Below are 20,239 nucleotides of genomic sequence, written 5' to 3'. Positions count from 1 at the left end.
ATGCCGTATCCATATCCACATTCAATACTTTTCATTCATCCATATGCATATCCATATCCATTTAGTTTTAGTTCATTCATCGATATCCATATCTGCTGGATTTAGCAGGTTAATGAATATTTACTGGATATTAAAAAATGTTATAATATTCCTTAATATGTGATGAAAACAAAAACGTGGTATAATAATAATAATTATAACATGACATAATTAAAATTCATCCACAAGAATGTGCAATCTTTGTCGATGATAATACATAATTTTTTGAATGTATTATTAAAATAGATTTTGAATAATCAAATATGTAAACTGGATGTTTATTTTGTTAAATATATGTGGTTTATGTAATATACCGTATCACAGTTATTTTATTATAAGGTTGAAAGTAAAATGTATATATAGCGGTAAATGCATTTGTTATAGTAATTATATAAGCATATATCTATATTATTGAAATTTTATATGTATTTCGGGTGTTAGTAGATATTTCATGAGTGAAATTTTTCATATATATATATATATATATATATATATATATATATATATATATATATATATATATATTCATTCATGTCTAACATGAAACGAATGAATCAGATAGATATCTAATGGATAAGGTGGTCACATTGTTAGACTAGATATTTAGCCCATAGCCTATATTATTTATATTGTATGGGCTCGGCTCAATTAGCTTGGTTAGGGTTATTTGCCTATATATATGGCTTTGTGTTATGTACGTAATCAATCAATCAATAAACCCCATATCACAAAGCCATATATATAGGCAAATAACCCTAACCAAGCTAATTGGGCCGAACCCATACAATACAAATAATATAGGCTATGGGCTAAATATCTAGTCTAACACACATCTCTAGTTTTGGTTGGCGTTAAAGATTCTCATAGTCATTTTATTTAGCTCTATACGATTACTAAGACCGATAGTATCGCAATGTCAATTTTATCCCTCAAATGAGGTGGATGGAATGAAACGCCATTAAAGGAGCGTGAGTGTTCGTCAGATCTGCTCGTCCGTCACAATTCTAACGAAATGAAAGCAAGGCGTGAGGGTAAGTTTTGTCCAATCAGAATTTATCCGTATAATTAATTTTTTTTTTAATATCCAACTTCAATCATATTTTATCACATCACCTCACAAATATTTGACAGAAAATTTTGACTTTTTGAATTAATGAATGTCAAATACAGTTACAGTCAAAAATCTATTTTTTCACCAAAAAGTGAACCATTTGCATTTGAGGTTAGAATCATGATTAATGATGGTCTAAAACCCGCTTGTTCTACATATTTGTATGAAATAAACCATTTTTTTTTTTATTTTTTTTTTTTTATGAAATAAACATGGTATCCAAACCCTAACCTTCATTGGTCCATATACGAAGCACATCCAACGGACATCAATTCAGTCGACCCCACTTGTTCAATCACGAATGAAAACGCGCGTAATTAACCGCGTGAGTTAACCCAAAAAAGAAGGATAGAAGTGAAAGCCGAAATGATGATAAGCATGATGATGATAGATGAGACCATACATCATTCAGGTGCTACTACCCTTTCTTCTTCTTGTTTGTACGCTAAATTCACCCTCCACTTCCCCCTCTGCCCCCTTCATTTCCGATCATATTTAACTTTTTAATATTCAATTATTTATTTATTATATATTTATATATTACATTACAGTATAAAATATAAAATTCCATATTTAATTATTAATACATATATATCATTCATTCACGTGTACCAGAATTTGATTTAAACCTACAGATGATGGAAGAAATGTACGGAATAATTAATTATCAACAACAACAACAAGTTACACAGTCCGCAGATCACGCTTTCAACGATCATCAGCGTAATCAACGAACGGTCCCGATGTTATTTGGATCCGGCTCCAGTATCCGAACAACTAGCGGTCACAATAACAATAACGATAAATTAGCAGATGAGCTTGAAGATGATCTTTCAAGCGCGAATCGTGCTAAAATTATGTCGCATCCTCTTTATCCTAAGTTGCTTCAAGCTTATATCGCTTGCCAAAAGGTACACACATGAATAGATATCTGTATCTGTATCTATATCTGAGATATAGTACACGTACGTGCGTACCTGTGTATGTATAGGTCCGGCTATTTTGCCGTTTTCTGCAAGTTTATTGACGTACATACTGCAAGCTTCAGTTATTGTTGGATCGGCCATTAACAATTGCATAAATAATGCGTTGCGATTGTTACGTGTTTACATATCGTGATTTTAAAAATATATATATATTTAGATTTTTTTTTTTTTTTTTTTTTAACTTAAAGCTAGGGTTAATTTAGTTCAATGGAGTAATTAGTTGCTTATTTTGAATAAATTTAAGTTTGTGCGAAAAGTATTTGATATTTTTCAGGTCGGAGCTCCACCAGATATAGCGAATTTGTTTGATGAATTATTTAGAGATAACGATTTCCGTAGAAGATCTAGTGTTTGTTCGTGCTTGGGAGATGATCCAGAGCTGGATGAATTCATGGTTAGTTTGTTGTAACAAACTTATAACTAACTAACTAACTATACAGCGGATGCTGATTATAATTAATTGAATTTGTGATTATATTTTTTTTTAAAGGAAACGTACTGTGATATTTTGGGGAAGTATCGATCGGATTTAGCGCGACCTTTTGATGAAGCAACTACGTTTTTGAGCAATATGCAAACTCAACTTACTAATCTTTGCAAAGGAGCTTCTATAAACTACAACACAGGTATTTTTATAAAACACAAATAATTATTTTTTTATTTATTCGTACTGTTTGTATTAGTCATATATGGAGTCTATTATTATCCGAGCTTCATCTATGTCCCACCTTAATTACTTTTACAATATTTTAATCAATCATCTATTAGTTTACACCTACACATCACTAGAATCTCTTTGAATTGCTTTTTTGTAGCTGTTCAAGTAACTCGATGAGTTAAGGTCAAATTAGTCACTGATCATATCTGTGTGTGCAGTGGTGACAGTAATATATTAACTCGGAAACAGTAGGTTACTTAAATTTACTGCTATCGAGTCCGTTTTATTTTAATTCAATTTAGGATAGGATAATAATCAGTTAATCACTATTCTTTTTCTGTAAGAGTAATCGGGGTTAGTTTTTTTTTTTTTTTTTTTTTAAAACTTCTGTAAGAGTAATCGAGGTTAAGTACAATCTGTAGAGTTAATTAGAAATTTAAGTTAGAGAAGTTAAAAAAGAATAAAAATTAAGCAATCTTTTTTTAATTTTTTCTTTTAAATATTAAAATATTTGTATCTACCATTAACATATACGTACGGATTAGTTAAGGAGAATATGTTAATCTCTTGTTTGTCGTTAATTAGTTCTTTTTTTTTTTTTTTTGTTATTTTCCTTTAATATTTTTAGTATGTCTTTGCAAACTACTCATTATGTAAAAGTTGTGAGCTTTGTTAGATTATTTTGTTAGTTGAGCTCGGTAGTTTTCTTTTTTGTTGCAAGTTTTTGAGTCTTTATTTTTTATTGATGAAAGCACCATTTGGTATTATAGTTTCTACATTTTTTTCGCAAAAATAAATATATACATATACATATATGTTAAAATTAAATCAGATTTCATCTGAAGATTAATCGACAAATTTTGTGATTTGGATGTTAATTTAAGGAGAATGTGTTATATGTATATATGCTAGAGTATGATTATTTATATATGTTTGTTCTTATAAAAGAAGTATTAATAATAAATATATTTGTAAATATGTAAGTGGAGGTAAGGTAAAAGTTTGATATGATGTTAATTTTGCCTATTTTTGCCCACACACTTCATTTACGACTTTCCATTCTTTTCTATTAATGATCGAGTACTCTACATTGAGTTTGATTGAAGTTTAGCTTTTTGTTAACCTCTAATTAATAATAAATATATTTGTAAATATGTAAGTGGAGGTAAGGTAAAAGTTTGATATGATGTTAATTTTGCCTATTTTTGCCCACACACTTCATTTACGACTTTCCATTCTTTTCTATTAATGATCGAGTACTCTACATTGAGTTTGATTGAAGTTTAGCTTTTTGTTAACCTCTAATTAAAAATGATTAAATTAATTATCGTTGTACTATTAGGATTCTATCTTTATTTGATTAAGCACCGGGCACACAACTAATTATTAACTTAACAACACTTTAGTTAAAGAAATGATTAAACTGGTCATATATTGTATAACGTACTCCATTAATTTTCTAAAATTGGTTTTAAAGAGAAGGTATTTCAGTAGGGCACATTTTATTTCAAGAGTACGTAGTTTTATTTTGTTAAGGAGGATACATCCAAAAAACAACTATTGCGTTGTTTCAATGTCAGTTTGATTTTTATTGTCATGGTATTTTTGACATCGAAATAGTGAACATTTTCTATAAGGTGTTTCATATAGATATAGAAACATTATTATGTTAGTATTGCATAGTTTTAGTACAACAGTGACCTAGCTTCTCAAAAAATCTTGTTGGTTTTTGCCAATATCTTGTCATCTCATGACAAGTTGACAGCTTTTCTTTAATTATGCGAATCTCTATTTCTAAAATACACACAAACACACAACACGGAGTATCATATATTCATATACGGAGTATAGAACATAGACGGAGTATCAATTAGTATTATTCATGTAAGTCACAAAATGATAAATTTGAAGCTGGTTTAATTTTCAGGATATGGATATATACCAGTTGAATATTTATTTTTCAAGAGTATTTCATCTTATAATAATGTTAATCGGAGTGTAAAGATGTGCTTCTCTGCCAGGGAATTTTCTGCCCGCAATCTGCATTAAATATGAAATACCCTTGATCAGATACTATATTAATACAACAAAATTAAAATTATATAAACATATGATTGTTAGTAACTCAAAAGAACTGGCCTGGCTAGTGTTTTTTAGATTTTATAGTCTTATATTTGAACTCTGCAAGAACTTTTATTAGAATTATAAAATCAACTAGAAGTCTAGATCTACATACTGTATATATGCTTTAATAAAAGGCTGATACAACACACTTTATGTCAATAATATATATTGTACCTAAGTGAGTTGAACCGTAAATAGTTTTCATTGTTTTTTTACTGTATGGAATATAGTTTCTCAGCAGGATAGATGGTTAAATTTTCGAACTTATTCAGATCAGTACGTTGCTGATTTTAACAATTTCCATTTAACCGGTTAGGATAGCTACTGATTTCCAACGACAAGCATCTCGCTGGTGGTGTAGCTTTCTTTCCCTTTGTTTTTTTTTTTACTGGGGTGATACATTCTTTCCGGCCAATCATCGACCCTATCGTCGCCATTCTCATGAAGTGGTCGTTAGTCGGATGGGAAAAACGTTGAACATTGGATCATGTTCGTTCTGATAGTAAAAAACAATCAAAACGTTGAACGTTGGATCTTGTTCGCTTCCCGTGATGACTGGTTGTGGTTTCTGGGTTGTTGGCTTTAGGTCCAACGTTCTCTCGGCCTCCTCGCTCGATCTTGTGATGCTTCTCATGCGTCGAATCTGGATGGTCGTGTGTAACACTCCATCTCACATCGGATTGAGAAGAAAATTTGTTAAAAGATTAAAGTTGTGACTAACTACTATCTCTCATCATGATTTTTAGTTAAAACCTAGAAGTATCCGGTTATTTCGTGCTTTATGATGCTAATGAGAACTTAAACGTGAATGAGAACTTGAGAACTCGAACTCGAACAGGTTGACAATTTTAAATTTGTTCGAACAATTTTGGGATGCTAAAGGATGCATCAAGAAATCACTTTCGTTCTAAAAATTCTGAGTTCGAACAATTTGATTTTGAGTTCAAATATAAAAAATTACATCATATTTGAACAATTTTTTTGTTATTTATATTTTCATTCTACAATTTTCTAAATTCGAGCGTTTTACACTAAGTTCGAACAAAAAAAAATCACTGTTTTCGAACAATTTTATGTTCTACATTTTTTTGAACATTCTACAATAAGTTCAAACAATTTTTTGTTCTATAAATCTGAATTCGAACATTCTACACTGACAATGAGTTCGGAAAAAAAAATACATTGTGTTCGATTAATTTTTCGTACTACAAATATGAATTCGAAAAAAAATGGCTCAATTCGAACAAAAACTATAAAAAAATATTCGCACTTAAAGTTCTCATAGTTCTCTAGTATCTTTAGTTCTCACATGATATATATATGAAGATTTAAAAAAGACACTTCGTGATGAATGTTATTATTTTAGCGGAAAGACGCTCGAAGAAATGAATGATAACATTTATTGCAATGAATGTTTTGCTTCTGAGTTTTTTTTAGGGTTTAAATATTAGGGTTTAGAAATCAGTTAGAAATTAGGGGTTTAAAATTAGGGTTTAACTATTAGAGTTTAGAAATTAGGGTTTTGGGTTTAGAAATTAGGGTTTAGATTGAATTTTTAACACGAACGGTATAGAGTTTAGGGTTTAGGGTTTAGGGTTTAGGGCTTAGGGTTTTGGGTTTTGGGTATAGTCCTTAAACCCTAAACTCAAAATCATGCTAAATCTTGAAAAAAAACACTTCACATATGATGGAAAAAAAAGCTCGAAGAATAACATTCAAGAATAACATTATGCATGATGCATGTTATCAGTTTTTTCTACGAGCGTTTTCCCGCCAAAATAATAACATTCATCACAAAGTTTTTTTTTTAATGTTCATATTTTCGTGTGTCCTTAATGTTGGAAAAAAAAAATTTCGAACAAAACGAAAAAATAAAAAAATAAAAATTTACTTCCCCTTCTCCAAAAAAAAGTGTTTACCTCTTAATTATGACCATATATATATATATATATATATATATATATATATATATATATATATATATATATATATATATATATATATATAATGGTAGGATCAAGAGGGAAGTAACCAATCGGGGGGGAAGCGGGGGGAAGCAAAAACTTTTTTTTTTTTTCGTTTTTTGAAAAAACTTTGTTCACGAACATTATAGATGAGATGAAAATATGAACATTTAGTAGAGACACTTTGTGATAAATGTTTTTATTTTGGCGGGAAAACGCTCGAAGAATATAACAATTATCGCGTTTTTCGAGCGTATATTGAGGTTTTAGCTATTGGGGTTTAGATATTAGGGTTTAGATATTAGGGTTTATAGGGTTTAGAAATTTAAGGTTTAGGGTTTTGATTTAGGATTTAGATTGAGTTTTTACCACGAACGGTTTAGAGTTTAGGGTTTAGGGTTTAGGGTTTAGGGTTTGGTGTTTTGGGTTTATGGAATAAACCCAAAACACCAAACCCTAAACCCTAAACCCTAAACCCTAAACTCTAAATCGGGCTAAATTTTACTTCACAAAACATGAAGAAAAAAAACGTTCATATTCTTCACGAACAATATTATCTTGAATGTTATTTTTGTCGATCGTTTTCCCGTCTAAATAATAACATTCATCACGAAGTGTCTATTCTAAATGTTCATATTTTCGTGTGATCTTGATGCCGGAAAAAAAAATTCCAAAAAAAACGAAAAAAATAAAAAAAATTTGCTTCCCCCCGCTTCCCCCGATTGGTGTTACTTCCCCATTGATCCTGCCCATATATATATATATATATATATATATATATATATATATATATATATATATATATATATATATATATGTATATATATATATATGTATATGTATATATATGTATATGTATATATATGTATATGTATATGTATATGTATATATATATGTATATATATATATATGTATATATATATGTATATATATATATATATGTATATATATATATATATATATATATATATATATATGTATATATATATATATATATATATATATATATATATATATATATATATATATATATATGTATATAGGAATTAGAGGGGGGTGAATAGTTTCAAAAATTGATTTGTTAAAACTTTTCCGGTTTAGGATATCCTACGGTCGACCGTAGATGCGACCGTGGATATTGTGTTCAACAATGATATTGTTTTCAAGTCCAAGGAACTAGTTTTAACCAAATAGTATGCTTGTGTTTGTTAGACTATATATGAAATAAAGTAAAATGCACAAACACAAGAATTTATAGTGGTTCGAGTGGATGTTAACTAATCAACATAAATCCACTCCCCAATTCTACGAATTGAGAGTTTTCTTCACTATGATACCCCAAACCCGGTGGAGTGTCTGGATACAACACTAGCTCCTCGATAAGCCGCTACTTATGAACCCTTACGTCCTTTTGAAGAATTCACAATCACCAAAAGCTCTTACCACAAGATCCTAATGCTCTAACCTAGTGAAATTACAACTACCTTCTAGATCCCTTTAAGAAGATAGCTCACAAGTAAAATTATAGATAAGCTTACAATCACCCATAGCTCTTCAATAGGTCACACCAACCTTACTTAGATCAAACTTGTCTTTACATTGGACAAGTATTAATTTCCAATGAAATTAATCAACTTCCTAGATCCCTTTAAGGAAGTTGAATCATTAAGTAAGATAGATGTTTCCTATCGCAAGAACCATTTAACTTCTTTAACCCCTCTAAGAAAGTATCTCACAATGTAAACTTAAAGATACAAATGTTAAGCATAAAGTTTACATTACAATTCTACTTAGTGTAAGTAGAATCTCTCTTTCTCTCTTGTAATCTCTTCATAGATTTGTGCTTGAGGCTTGGGAGATTAGTTAATATGACTTTGAAAGTATGTTGGAAAGAGGTCGTCTTCAAGTGTCTTCGAGCCTTATTTAAATAGGGAATAAGAAATGCAAAGTAGTGAGCACACATATCCGTTGAAACAACTAACCAATACTTCCATGGTATTTGGAAGCATTCTTCAAATAAGGATGGCATCTTTTCCTTGGTTTTCCATTGTCATAATCTTACTCATCCAAAAGAGGTAATTGCATACTTTAATCAATAAGTCATGCATGCTTCAAGGTCACATGTATTTGTCTTTGGATGATCAAATGAAGAAAATATTTTGTAGTAGTTTAATTACCAATACCAAATATGGAAAATGCTGAATTTTTCTATCCACCATTAACCTTATACTTTGGATGTATTCATTGATGGGGACATGGACTTGCAAATGAGGAAAACATCTTTTATCTTGATACTTTTGTCATTGATTCCAAAAGAGGTAAATAATGAATTTTGCTCCATGACAAGTAGAAACCTTCCAAACTTCTTATTGTAAGTCTTCCATGCATTTGTCAACATTTGGTTGCAAATGTATACTTTCATTGGTTACTTGCAACACTCCAAACTTCATAACCCATGACTTCAACCATTTGTCTTTTCTTTGATGGAAGTATCTAGCTCTTTAGAACCTTGTTGCACCTTAATTGAACTAGTTTGAATCTAGTTGAAACTTAATTGATTCTTGTTACAACCTTGACTAGCTTGGATTAATTACACTTACATACATACAAATGGTATTTAAAAGTAATAGGAGAGCACCTCTTTAATTGGGACTTTAATGACCATTATTAGTATGTTTAAATGACATTATGTAATAGGATAAAAAGATATAACACTTGTGTGTTTAATCTTATTTCAAGTTTAAAATGTCATTAAGATGTCATTAGGTGTGATTAGTAAAAATTAACATCTTTTGGTTCAAAACTCTTTTGGAATCAAAAAAGGCAACTATTATAAGTATGTTTAAAAAGGTTTTGTAAAATATAGATGCCTCAAAGTGGTCTAACTTAAAGTGGTTGAATTTGGTAACAGAGAAAACTGTGGTCGAGCTGCGGTTGACCGTGAGGTTAGCCGTGGATTAACAGTTTTAGAAAAACTTAAATTCGTTGGTACAGGACATACACGGTCAGGTTCACGGTCGACCGTTGTGCAGCCGCATGCCACTTTTACCAAGTTAGTTATTTATGCATTGGTCTTTTGCTAGAGATAGTGTAGGCTTATGAACTCATGCCGTCTTACATATGATTAAGCACTTATCTCTTTTGTGTCATCATCAAAACAAAGTGATTAACTTTTGAATATTATCATTGACGGTCAGGTTCACGGTCGACCATTGTGCAGCCGCATGCCACTTTTACCAAGTTAGTTATTTATGCATTGGTCTTTTGCTAGAGATAGTGTAGGCTTATGAACTCATGCCGTCTTACATATGATTAAGCACTTATCTCTTTTGTGTCATCATCAAAACAAAGTGATTAACTTTTGAATATTATCATTGGATCATTAACCAACAATATATATATATATATATAAAGAGGAGGTAAACATTTCTTTATAAATAATGTATTATTTCACCATTCGTTTTCTGTATTTAACATTGTATTTATATAAAATTTCATGATATACGTGAAAAAAGAATTTTTACGAAAAAATATATTTTTTGATTATTATCTATAAAAAATAACATTATTTCCGACAAACGTTTTCGAATTATAAATTAAAATTGGTGAATAATAAATATTTTTTATCCTGAAAAAATTATATGTAATGAATGTTATTGATTATGTCGAAAATCTTAACATTTTTACCTAAAATGATACCTTTGTTGATAAATGTTGATATTTTTTCACAGAAATTTAAATTTTATGATGAAATTTACAAATTTACTTAGACCATAACAATATATGTATATAATCTTTTACTTCCTCACACCTGCAAACATTTATTTCTCTCTGGATTTGCTCTTATACGCATTATATATTATAATGTATTATCTATAAGTTTCTATAAATATCTGTAATTATGATGTCATCATTACACAAATTCCCCTTTAATTTTTCTTAATCCTTACCCTTTTAATCAATGCTGATGTCATTAACTATTACTAATTGTAATTAAAAAATACAAAATATTTACAAATGATATCATTATTTAACGTGACATTATGCAAAACACATTAGACTGTTCCTAACCATGGCGGTGACATCAAAGGCAAGTGATGTATTTTTTTGGGTGATATGGCAAGGTCAAGAGATGGAGTTTTTTTAAAGGAGAGTGTTAAATTTGAGTATTAAATATTGTGGTGGTGATGTGGTAAAATATTATTGGTAGTTGGGTTTAAAATATATTAATTAATAATATATAAAAATATGTGGCGAAATCTGATTGGCTGAAACAAATTTGACACTTCCTTCAAATTTTCGACTGACGCTCGGGGCGTCTGATGTGTGCAAGGTGGTGTATAAAATAGTTATTAATTTTTACAAGGAAATACTATTAAATACGATACAATTTTACACAAGTGATTTATTTATTTATAGAGTGGATATACCTAAACCTTGCTACAACACTTATAGGCAGTGTACCTAATCGTACAGTAGTGTAGTTTTTAGTCAGTCCGGTTCGTCCACAGGGAACTCTAGCCAAGCTTAACGCTATATTTGTAACTTATAATTGTAAAAATACAAAAATATATATAAGTAGTATTATTATTATAAAAGGGGGTTTTTACCGTTTAATGACCGGTTTGTCGATTTTAAAACTTTAGTCGCAGTTAAAACCTAATGTAAAACATTAAAATAAATATAACTTAATTTAAAGCGTAAAGTAAATAACGATAATGAAATTGCGATAAATAAAAGTGCGATAAAATAAATTTGCGATAATTAAAGAGTACGATAATTAAAAATGCAATTAAATAAAATGACAATAAATAAAAGTGCGATAATTAAAAGTGAAATTAAATATGAAATAAAGGAAATTAAATATGAAATAAAGGAATTATGCTTATTTAAACTTCCGTAATCATGATGTTTGACGTGTTGACTTTAGTTTATTCCCATGGGTTAATTGTCCTTTGTCCTGGATTATTTGATATGTCCATAAAGAATTTGTCCATAATAGTCCATCAGTCATAATCATAAAATGCGGAAGTCTTCGTAAAATTATTCTTATTCTCGAAGTCAAATATTTCAACTAATTGGGGATTCGAATTGTAACAAGGTCTTAATACTTTGTTTAATGAATACACCAGGTTATCGACTGCGTGTAGTCCAAGGTTTTACTACTTTGTTAACAATTACACCAATTACCCTTGAATGTAATCCACCCCTGTTTCAACAAATCTATTAACTATTAATCCAGTTCCGTGTCCGGTAAAATGAACAATTATTGGTATTTATAGATATCCCGCCCACCGTACCCAGTCAAGCGTATGTGGTTATATATAAATACGTCAAATTATAAGTCTATATATTAAATCAACGAGGTATCATTTAGTTAATATAAAACCCATTAATAGCCCATAGTCTAATTTCCACAAGTGTCGTTCTTTTATCCAAACCCAAATTATGGTCCAAAGCCCAATTACCCAATTTTAATATTTAGCCCAACATCACGATTACTTCGGCATTAAATAAGCATAATAATAACTTAGCTACGAGACATTAATTTAAAAATAACATTAACCATAACTTACAGTGATTAAAAATAGCTTAGCGTTACACGGACAGAATTTCGACTTACACCCTTACAACATTCGCTAACATACCCTTATTATTGGAATTAAAATTAAAATTAAAATTATAATTAATATATATATATATATATATATATATATATATATATATATATATATATATATATATATATATATATATATATATATATATATTATATATTATACGTGATAGATAGAGAGATAGGATGGATATATTTGCTCAAAAACTGCGAAATTTATAGATGTGGCTTGTCACCTACTTCCATGCGATCGCATGGAAAATGTGCTTCTCGCATGGCCACTTTTTCCAGCTCAGGTTACTTTGTTTTCTTTCTTGCCGACGGATTTAATAAATAAATATAATATATAAATAATTTTAAGAATTATTTAAATATTATATTATATTTATGTGCATAGTTGACTTGTAATTTTTAGTCCGTTGCGTCGAGCGTTGAGAGTTGACTCTGGTCCCGGTTCCGAATTTTCGAACGTCCTTGCGTACAATTTAATATCTTGTATTTTGCATTTTGCGTCTTGTACTCTTGTAATTTTGAGACGTTTCTCATCAATAATTGGAACCTCTTTGATTGTACTTTGTACTTTTGAGCTTTTTGGTCGTTTGCGTCTTCAATTTGTCGAATCTGTCTTTTGTCTTCACATTTTATTATTTAAACAAATATTACTTGTAAATAGACCAATTGCAACTAAAAGCTTGTCTTTCTTGAGGGATAATGCTATGAAATATATGTTCGTTTTTAGCATTATCAGCGTCAAATTTTGACGCCGCATTAGGATCGCCAAGGGCGTCAAACACGTTGCCAAGTGGAACGACGGAAGAAAAGTGACGCTGCGTTAAGAATAGTCTTAAAACACCCCTATTAATATGGAAACAAAATAAAAATGCCTAAATAATAGGAAAGATTTAATTTACACTTTAAAATTTTAATTTATACCCGATTTACATCCGGTAATCACGTAATATTAAATACCCTTCAAAAAGTCATACACTAACAATCTTTCACCATTCACTCGATCTTTTCCTCTCTCAAATTTTATCTCAAAAAAAGTTTGTAAATCTCCTCTCTACTGTTGTTCATTTAATTTACATTTGCATATTTGTTGTCTTAGTTATGTGGAAACATTTTACATGTGATGAACACATGTACAAACTTTAAAGCATATTATACAACTTTCATATAATAATTTTAAATTTTTAAAAAATTTCAAGAGGCGATTGTTGTTACTGATAATTATTATTAAACATATAAATACTCAATTTTTAAGTAAACCTTATTATTATTATTATTATTATTTAGTATTATAATTATATTATATTAATAAATAATAATAATGATAATAATAATTATAATTAGTATTATATTATTCAAATATGGATTCTCTTTACGGGATTAATTACGTTACATATGTATGCGAAATACATGTTCAATAAAAGGCTGTAATGTAGGCTTTTATAAAAAGAAAAATACTAGTAGTAATTGTGATGAAAATTGAAAGAAAATGATGGGAGAATAAATGTAGTTCATTTATTTTGACCAAGTGATAAATGAATACCAGACACAAAAACCCAAAATTACTCTCTCTCTCTCTCTAAAATAAAAACCTCTCCGTACAACTTCTCCTTCTTCTTCTTTTTGCGGGTGACCTATTCTTTACAGCCGCCACCCTTTTTTTCTTGATCCTTCTTCGCCGGTTTGTAGTTCTGGTCTTGTTTCCCTCTCCGACCACCTACATCTCGTCGGTTGTTCGGATACTGCTCTCTGTCTAATGATTACAACCACGTTCCGTCTTCTCCGATGATATCCTTTGCCCGTTCATATTCTCCGGTCTCTTTTCTGACTTCCAGGCGGCGATTCCGTGTGGTTTCCCTCGGGATCTGGGTATTGGTTGGTTTTTGGGTTGGTAAACAGTGCTTCCGGCGTCATTCGGGTTTGATGGTTCGCTCGCTACTGTTCTTCATCTCCGATGTTCGCTACCGTTTTCTTTCCTGTGGTGGTGGTAGGCGACGAATTCCACCGGAATTCTACCTTCGTCTTGGTAAGTCCCGTTTTCGTTTTGAGGTTAGGGTTAATTTTGGTGGGTTAGTGGTTGGCGTTTGATTTGTGTTGAAATCTGGCGATTTCCGGTGGCCGGTCGCCTCCCGTGACCACCGTGGGCGGATGACGGTTGATAACGGTCGTGGTTTGTTGCTAACGGCTGACGTCTGCTTTAGGTAGTTGTGGGTGGTTTCAACCAGTGTTGTGGCGGCTGTAGGATGGCTGTGAGAGGTTGTCGACGACAGATGACGTTGTTGGAGGCCTTTTGTGGTTGTCTGAAACCTAATGGTGGTTGGTTTCTGCTGGTGGCTGCTGGCAGTCGCCGGCGGGAGCCGGCTACTGGTGGTTGCGGGTTTGTAATGTCCTCAGAAATTTTGGCGATGATAGCCTGGTCTCTATTGGTTTGACTTCGTGATTTGCATTGTTTGGTTGTTGTTCCGCTGTAGTGTTCATACTTTTCCCGTAATCGAGTCTATTCGGGTGGACTCGATGTCGTTGCCGACGTGTGTTGATTTTGTTGACCTCGGAAAATTGATGTTTTTTGGAGTAGTTCTCTCGGGGTCCTTTTCTCCGCTCGAACGGGGATTTGATCTTACTCGACGAGCCTGTGGTTCTCTGGTTTAGGAGTTGTTATGTGGTTCTTCGGGTATGAGAGGTTATTTTGATTTGCAGGCCTCAGGTTAGGTGCTACTGGAGTGCCCACGGGGCCGGTCCTGAGAGTTTTGCTGCTCGGTGTGAGATGCCAATAAGATGCCCAAATTAAGATTTATAAACTTACTACATAAAGTGTTTGAAACGTTAGTTTATATTGCTCATTCTCACATTAATATCTTAACAAATATTCCGTACAATATTTGTAATAGTTTGAAGAGACAACCTACATTTAAAAATGATAAAGATAATTTATATTATAAGTCAAGTATGACACCGATATATTCAAAAATTAATTCTAATATCAAAACTAAGTTCTTTACTAGTCAGAATATTGTAACTTGATACTAGAAAAAGATTAGATTTCAAAAATATAATTTAACTTTTTACTAAATTATTACATACTTTGTAGAATTTATTTAAGATGGAATAATAACCATAACTTATTATATGAATAAAGTAAAATACTACTTCATAATCAAGAGTTATCTAAATAAAAACTACTCCGTATAATTCTAGTACGTAACAGAATCTAGAAACATCAAATTTGTATAGAAAATTGTGTAGCTCGTTTGATATTACGAAAAATCAAAATAGAAGGAAAAAATGAAATATAAAGATAAATAATTTTTACAGTATATATGAAGTTTTGAAAGTCACTAGAAAGTAATGTACATATTTTCTCCCTTCACGTCATATGGTTTCAAAATGTACATGTAAATGAATTACCTACTTGTTATTTGTGTGTACCATCGGATCTTTCCGTCACTCCACCTTTTCTTTCTTCCTTATTCTCATTCATCTCTTTACTCATTCTTTGCAACATGGTTATTTTATTTTTTATTTTTCTGAAGAAAAAAATTCGAACGCCATATTTGATGTCCTTTCTAACTTGATGCCCAATACGGTCGCACCTGCGGCCCTACCCCAGGTCCGGCTCTGAGTGCCCGGTGTTCATTTTGTTGTGCGGCTTTCGAGTTGGGGTGATTGCGGTGTTGGATACGTGACCGGTTTTATATTTTTTTAGATTTAGGTTTGGTGGTGGTTATCCGTTTGTACTGTCATTTACTTTCAATGTGCTCGCTCTCTTTCAATGTTATCGTCCATTTTGTAAGACGATCAGAGCGAGACATTTCAATATTATTATTTGTGTGTACCACCGGATCTTTCCGATCTTTATATATATTAATATTTTCGCCGAAAAAAAAGTGGTGTGTGAATAAATGTAGTTCATTAATTCTGACCAAGTTAAGTACATTAATATGTTTGTAAAAACAACGAGAAGTTTCTTAGTCAGGATCTGTGATTTCATGGGTCATTGAATTAAATGACTTTAGCATTTATATTCACTTAATACCTAAAACATATCATTAAATTGTTTCGTTTAATCAAAATCGTAGTTTTACGGGTAATTTCACTAGTATATTATATATTATATATTATTATATTATATATTATATAATATAGGAGTAATAAAAAAGATAATTTTGTTGGTCTTGCGTTGTACTCCATTTTTGTTGTTTTTAATAAAGTTTCGTTATTTTTAAAAAAAAAAAGTAAGTACCTTTATTAAGTAAATGGTCCAATGTATTTATACATTTAATTCAGGTGTTGTTACTGTTTGTTCTGTACAAAACTATAAAAACAGTAGCTAGGAAATGAAACCTTTTCCCAAACATGTTGTGTATGTCAGTGTTACTATATTAAATTTAAAAAATATATACTGTAAATAGTCACAAAATACATACTTTTTAGTACTAAACCTCATAGAGGCTAACGTTAGGGTTGTACTTAAGTAAGAAAAAAGTAAGGGGTAGGTGCGTGATTTGCGGGTTATATCTCTTGTTAAGTTCTTTTCATTTGTTTATTATTAAAAGACCGTACGTAAGTATAATATTCACAAAAGCCTTTGGGTTCTGCTTGCGATTCGACACAACAAACCTTGTATTATCATTTCTCACTTTCTTTTTTGTCAGTCAAGACATTTAGCTGTACGTACTTATTCTTCTTTTTATTTTCTGTCCCCACTTTCACTCAATCTTTGGTGTTTTCACATCCTGCTTGGAATCACTCTATTAACCATTGTGTACTACACCCATAGTTTTGAAATGAATGATGATTTTTCTTCCATTAAAATTAATGACGGAGCTAATCGGTTCATTGTGTCCCACATGAAAAAGTGAAAGAAATAAATGTGCATATATATGCTTTTAGGAACCTTTCTCTATCACCAATTGATTTTAGAGTAATGTGTAACTCATGAGCTTATATGTTGCACATGTTGGCGAACCTTAAATCGATCCAATAAATGGTATCCGAGCCTGGTTTTATAGGCTTATAGCCCAGATGTGTGGCAGAGGTGTGTTCCGAACAAGTCTCCAAAATTAAGGGGCCTTAAATTTTGAATTACCTATGTAATAATCCTTACATTTATATATTGTGAGAGAATATCATACTTGCGGTCTATTATGTCACAACAAACACATATTCAATTTTAAAATTCTATTGATTATGTTATCATATTATTATATTTTGTACGTATTGAACAATTTAACATTTATAGGGGCCTATTTTAATATTTCGAACAAGGCCTCCGAAATTAGCAAGACGGCTCTGCATCAGGTATTTTACGATACAGTTTTATCTGTTCGAACTACGTGTGTAAAGAAATATTTTTACTTCGGAGGCGATCTAACAGGATTACTTCTTAGTGTTTCGTCTCTCTATTGACTAATTCAATATATGCTAATCGTCAGGTTTAAACCTGAGACTTCATGTGAAAATATCGGTTGGATGGTTTAGAAATGCTCAAATTAATCCTTAAAGTGTTAAATGACAAAAAAAAGAACATTTCATGATTGCAATTGCCCTTGTGGGTTTCAAATAATGTTTCTCCTCACCTGGTTCAAAACTTCCAATACTTGTATTTGGTGGTAGCTATACGCATTGAGAATACATATTAAGCTAAATTTGTTATATTTTATGTGATATCTTTGGTAGATGGTAGGCGAATTTTATTTCTTGATACTTGATATTTCCTAGTCACAAGCACTGAGAGAACATATTAAATAGAATAATTCAATTTATGCAACTTTCCTTGTAAAATTTTCATTTACATTAAAGAATTGATAACATTTTGGTGATATGATATTATGATGTAGCTGTAATGTAATGACTTGTATATATAAATATAACATATCTGAATGCTGATATTTTGATTTACCAATTTTAGTAGATGAAAGTGTAGAGCGTTCGGAAGATGATGTTAGTAGAACGGAAACAGAAGTGCAGCAATCCAAGTGGTCAAACGAAGATCGATCTCTCAAGGATACACTTTTACGCAAATACAGTAAATATATAAGTTCCTTGAAGCATGAATTCTCAAACAAGAAGAAAAAAGGAAAACTACCCAAAGAAGCAAGACAAATGTTGCTTGATTGGTGGAACATTCACTACAGATGGCCTTATCCAACTGTAAGACATTATTTTATCTTATATCTTAGGAAAAATAAACAGTCTGCACTAAAAACGTCTGCGGGCATGCAGACATAAGACATAATAAGATCTGTAGACTGAAAAACAAAACAACACCTTACCATACTCATTCAATTTTAAGTGCATTACTTGCTAGTTTATAAAAATATTACCATGTCAAAACTAGCAAGTTCAAATGTGTACCAATATGATGAAGAATTTGAGTTACACGTAGATGGTCATTTGTAACGTTGATCGTGCAGGAAGCAGACAAGATTGCGCTGGCAGAATCAACGGGGTTGGATCAAAAACAGATAAACAATTGGTTCATAAATCAAAGGAAACGGCATTGGAAACCTTCAGAGAATATGCAGTTTGCAGTAATGGATGGTCTTTGCGGGTCATATCTTGTCAACAATTGAGGTGATCTATCTTCTGATATATTTGATTACAATTCCAATTCCAATCTGTATAATAATACTACGAATAATCTTACATTTATGCACTTTTTAGCTTACTTTATATATGTTCCCATTGTCAAAGTAAGTTACCAATTGAGTTTGAGGTTCAGATGTCTCTAAAAGTATATTCACCTTTTATCATTTCAAATAAGTCATACTATAGTATATATAAAGTCACAGGATCAATTACTCTTACAGTAGCTATTTTGATATGTGAACACGTGATTATTTTGTTTTTATAAACACGTTATAACATTTGGCAGAGCGTATTCACTTTGCATAATCTTGCAAAATTCATATACGTTTAATCGAAATACCAAAAATGGATCTATGTACGTTGACCAGATCTGTCGAACCCATTCAGATATGCTGACGAAACCATTAGATTAGATTTGATCATTAATTTATTGGAGATAATCACTGGTTACTACATGATTAATTGCTATTCAGTCCAACTTGGAATGTTTAACTTTGTTTCGGTTAATTCTGACATCCAAAATTTGGTAAATATGAATACCACATCTCCTGCATCATTTGAACTTTCCAGATTGGATGATAATGAACCCCATATGTAAGGGTACATACATATGTGTAGTGAAGTTGAATGAAAAAAGGGGTTATCACTAAAATGCCCATTTTTCCTTCCTTTTTTGACTCATAACCCATAAAAAACGAAAGTTGACAATTTGCCCGCGCAAGACGCAAGGGCGCAAGGTGCTTGATTTGCGACCTTGCTTCCCGGTGGACGCAAGGACGCAAGGTGCCTCTTGCGACCTTGCTTCCCGGGGACGCAAGGACGCAAGGTGCTTCTTGCTCCTACCTGATGTCATAATCAACTCTTTCAGACATTTCATCAAACACCTTACGTGCATCTTACGTGATCATTGTGTATTACTCGTTTCGGGTTACACGTTTATTTAACACTACATAAGTTAAAAACTTGATTATATTGTTGAGCAAAACCTACGGAAATTGTATATAAGTTCTAATTGTGAATGAAGTTAAAGCGAGGTTATTATAGACGTTTATCTAGTCGTTAATAATCAAATTACAGTTGGTAACTAAAATAATTATTTGAACCACGTGAAATAATACAAAATATACTTGATTATATGTATGG

General features: G+C 31.3%; 1 protein-coding gene across 2 annotated transcripts; it reads left to right on the top strand.

Moving 5' to 3' along the window:
• Nucleotides 1-1,585: 1,585 nt before the first annotated feature.
• Nucleotides 1,586-19,228, top strand: LOC139846904 (homeobox protein knotted-1-like 6). Of its 2 annotated transcripts, none has more exons than XM_071836473.1 (5): nucleotides 1,586-2,061; nucleotides 2,411-2,530; nucleotides 2,627-2,762; nucleotides 18,420-18,658; nucleotides 18,922-19,228. In XM_071836473.1, exons 1-5 carry the CDS (start codon nucleotides 1,786-1,788, stop codon nucleotides 19,078-19,080), a joined length of 930 nt encoding a protein of 309 aa, XP_071692574.1. In that variant the 5' UTR covers nucleotides 1,586-1,785; the 3' UTR covers nucleotides 19,081-19,228. The 2 variants fall into 2 exon arrangements, with proteins under 2 accessions (XP_071692574.1, XP_071692573.1); XM_071836472.1 differs by having other exon boundaries at nucleotides 1,589-2,061; nucleotides 18,417-18,658.
• The last annotated feature ends 1,011 nt before the right edge of the window (nucleotides 19,229-20,239 follow it).

The sequence above is a fragment of the Rutidosis leptorrhynchoides genome, chromosome 5, assembly GCF_046630445.1.
Source record: "Rutidosis leptorrhynchoides isolate AG116_Rl617_1_P2 chromosome 5, CSIRO_AGI_Rlap_v1, whole genome shotgun sequence".
Lineage (NCBI taxonomy): Eukaryota > Viridiplantae > Streptophyta > Magnoliopsida > Asterales > Asteraceae > Rutidosis > Rutidosis leptorrhynchoides.
This window is presented reverse-complemented; position numbering and strand designations above follow the sequence as displayed.

What these genes read in the sequence shown, in the direction of transcription:
- LOC139846904 (XM_071836472.1), top strand. Translation starts at nt 1,786, where the DNA reads ATGATGGAAGAAATGTACGGAATAATTAATTATCAACAACAACAACAA. An exon ending in CTTATATCGCTTGCCAAAAG is followed by an intron (nt 2,062 to 2,410) that starts GTACACACATGA and finishes GATATTTTTCAG; the next exon opens with GTCGGAGCTCCACCAGATAT. An exon ending in ACAGATGGCCTTATCCAACT is followed by an intron (nt 18,659 to 18,921) that starts GTAAGACATTAT and finishes TTGATCGTGCAG; the next exon opens with GAAGCAGACAAGATTGCGCT.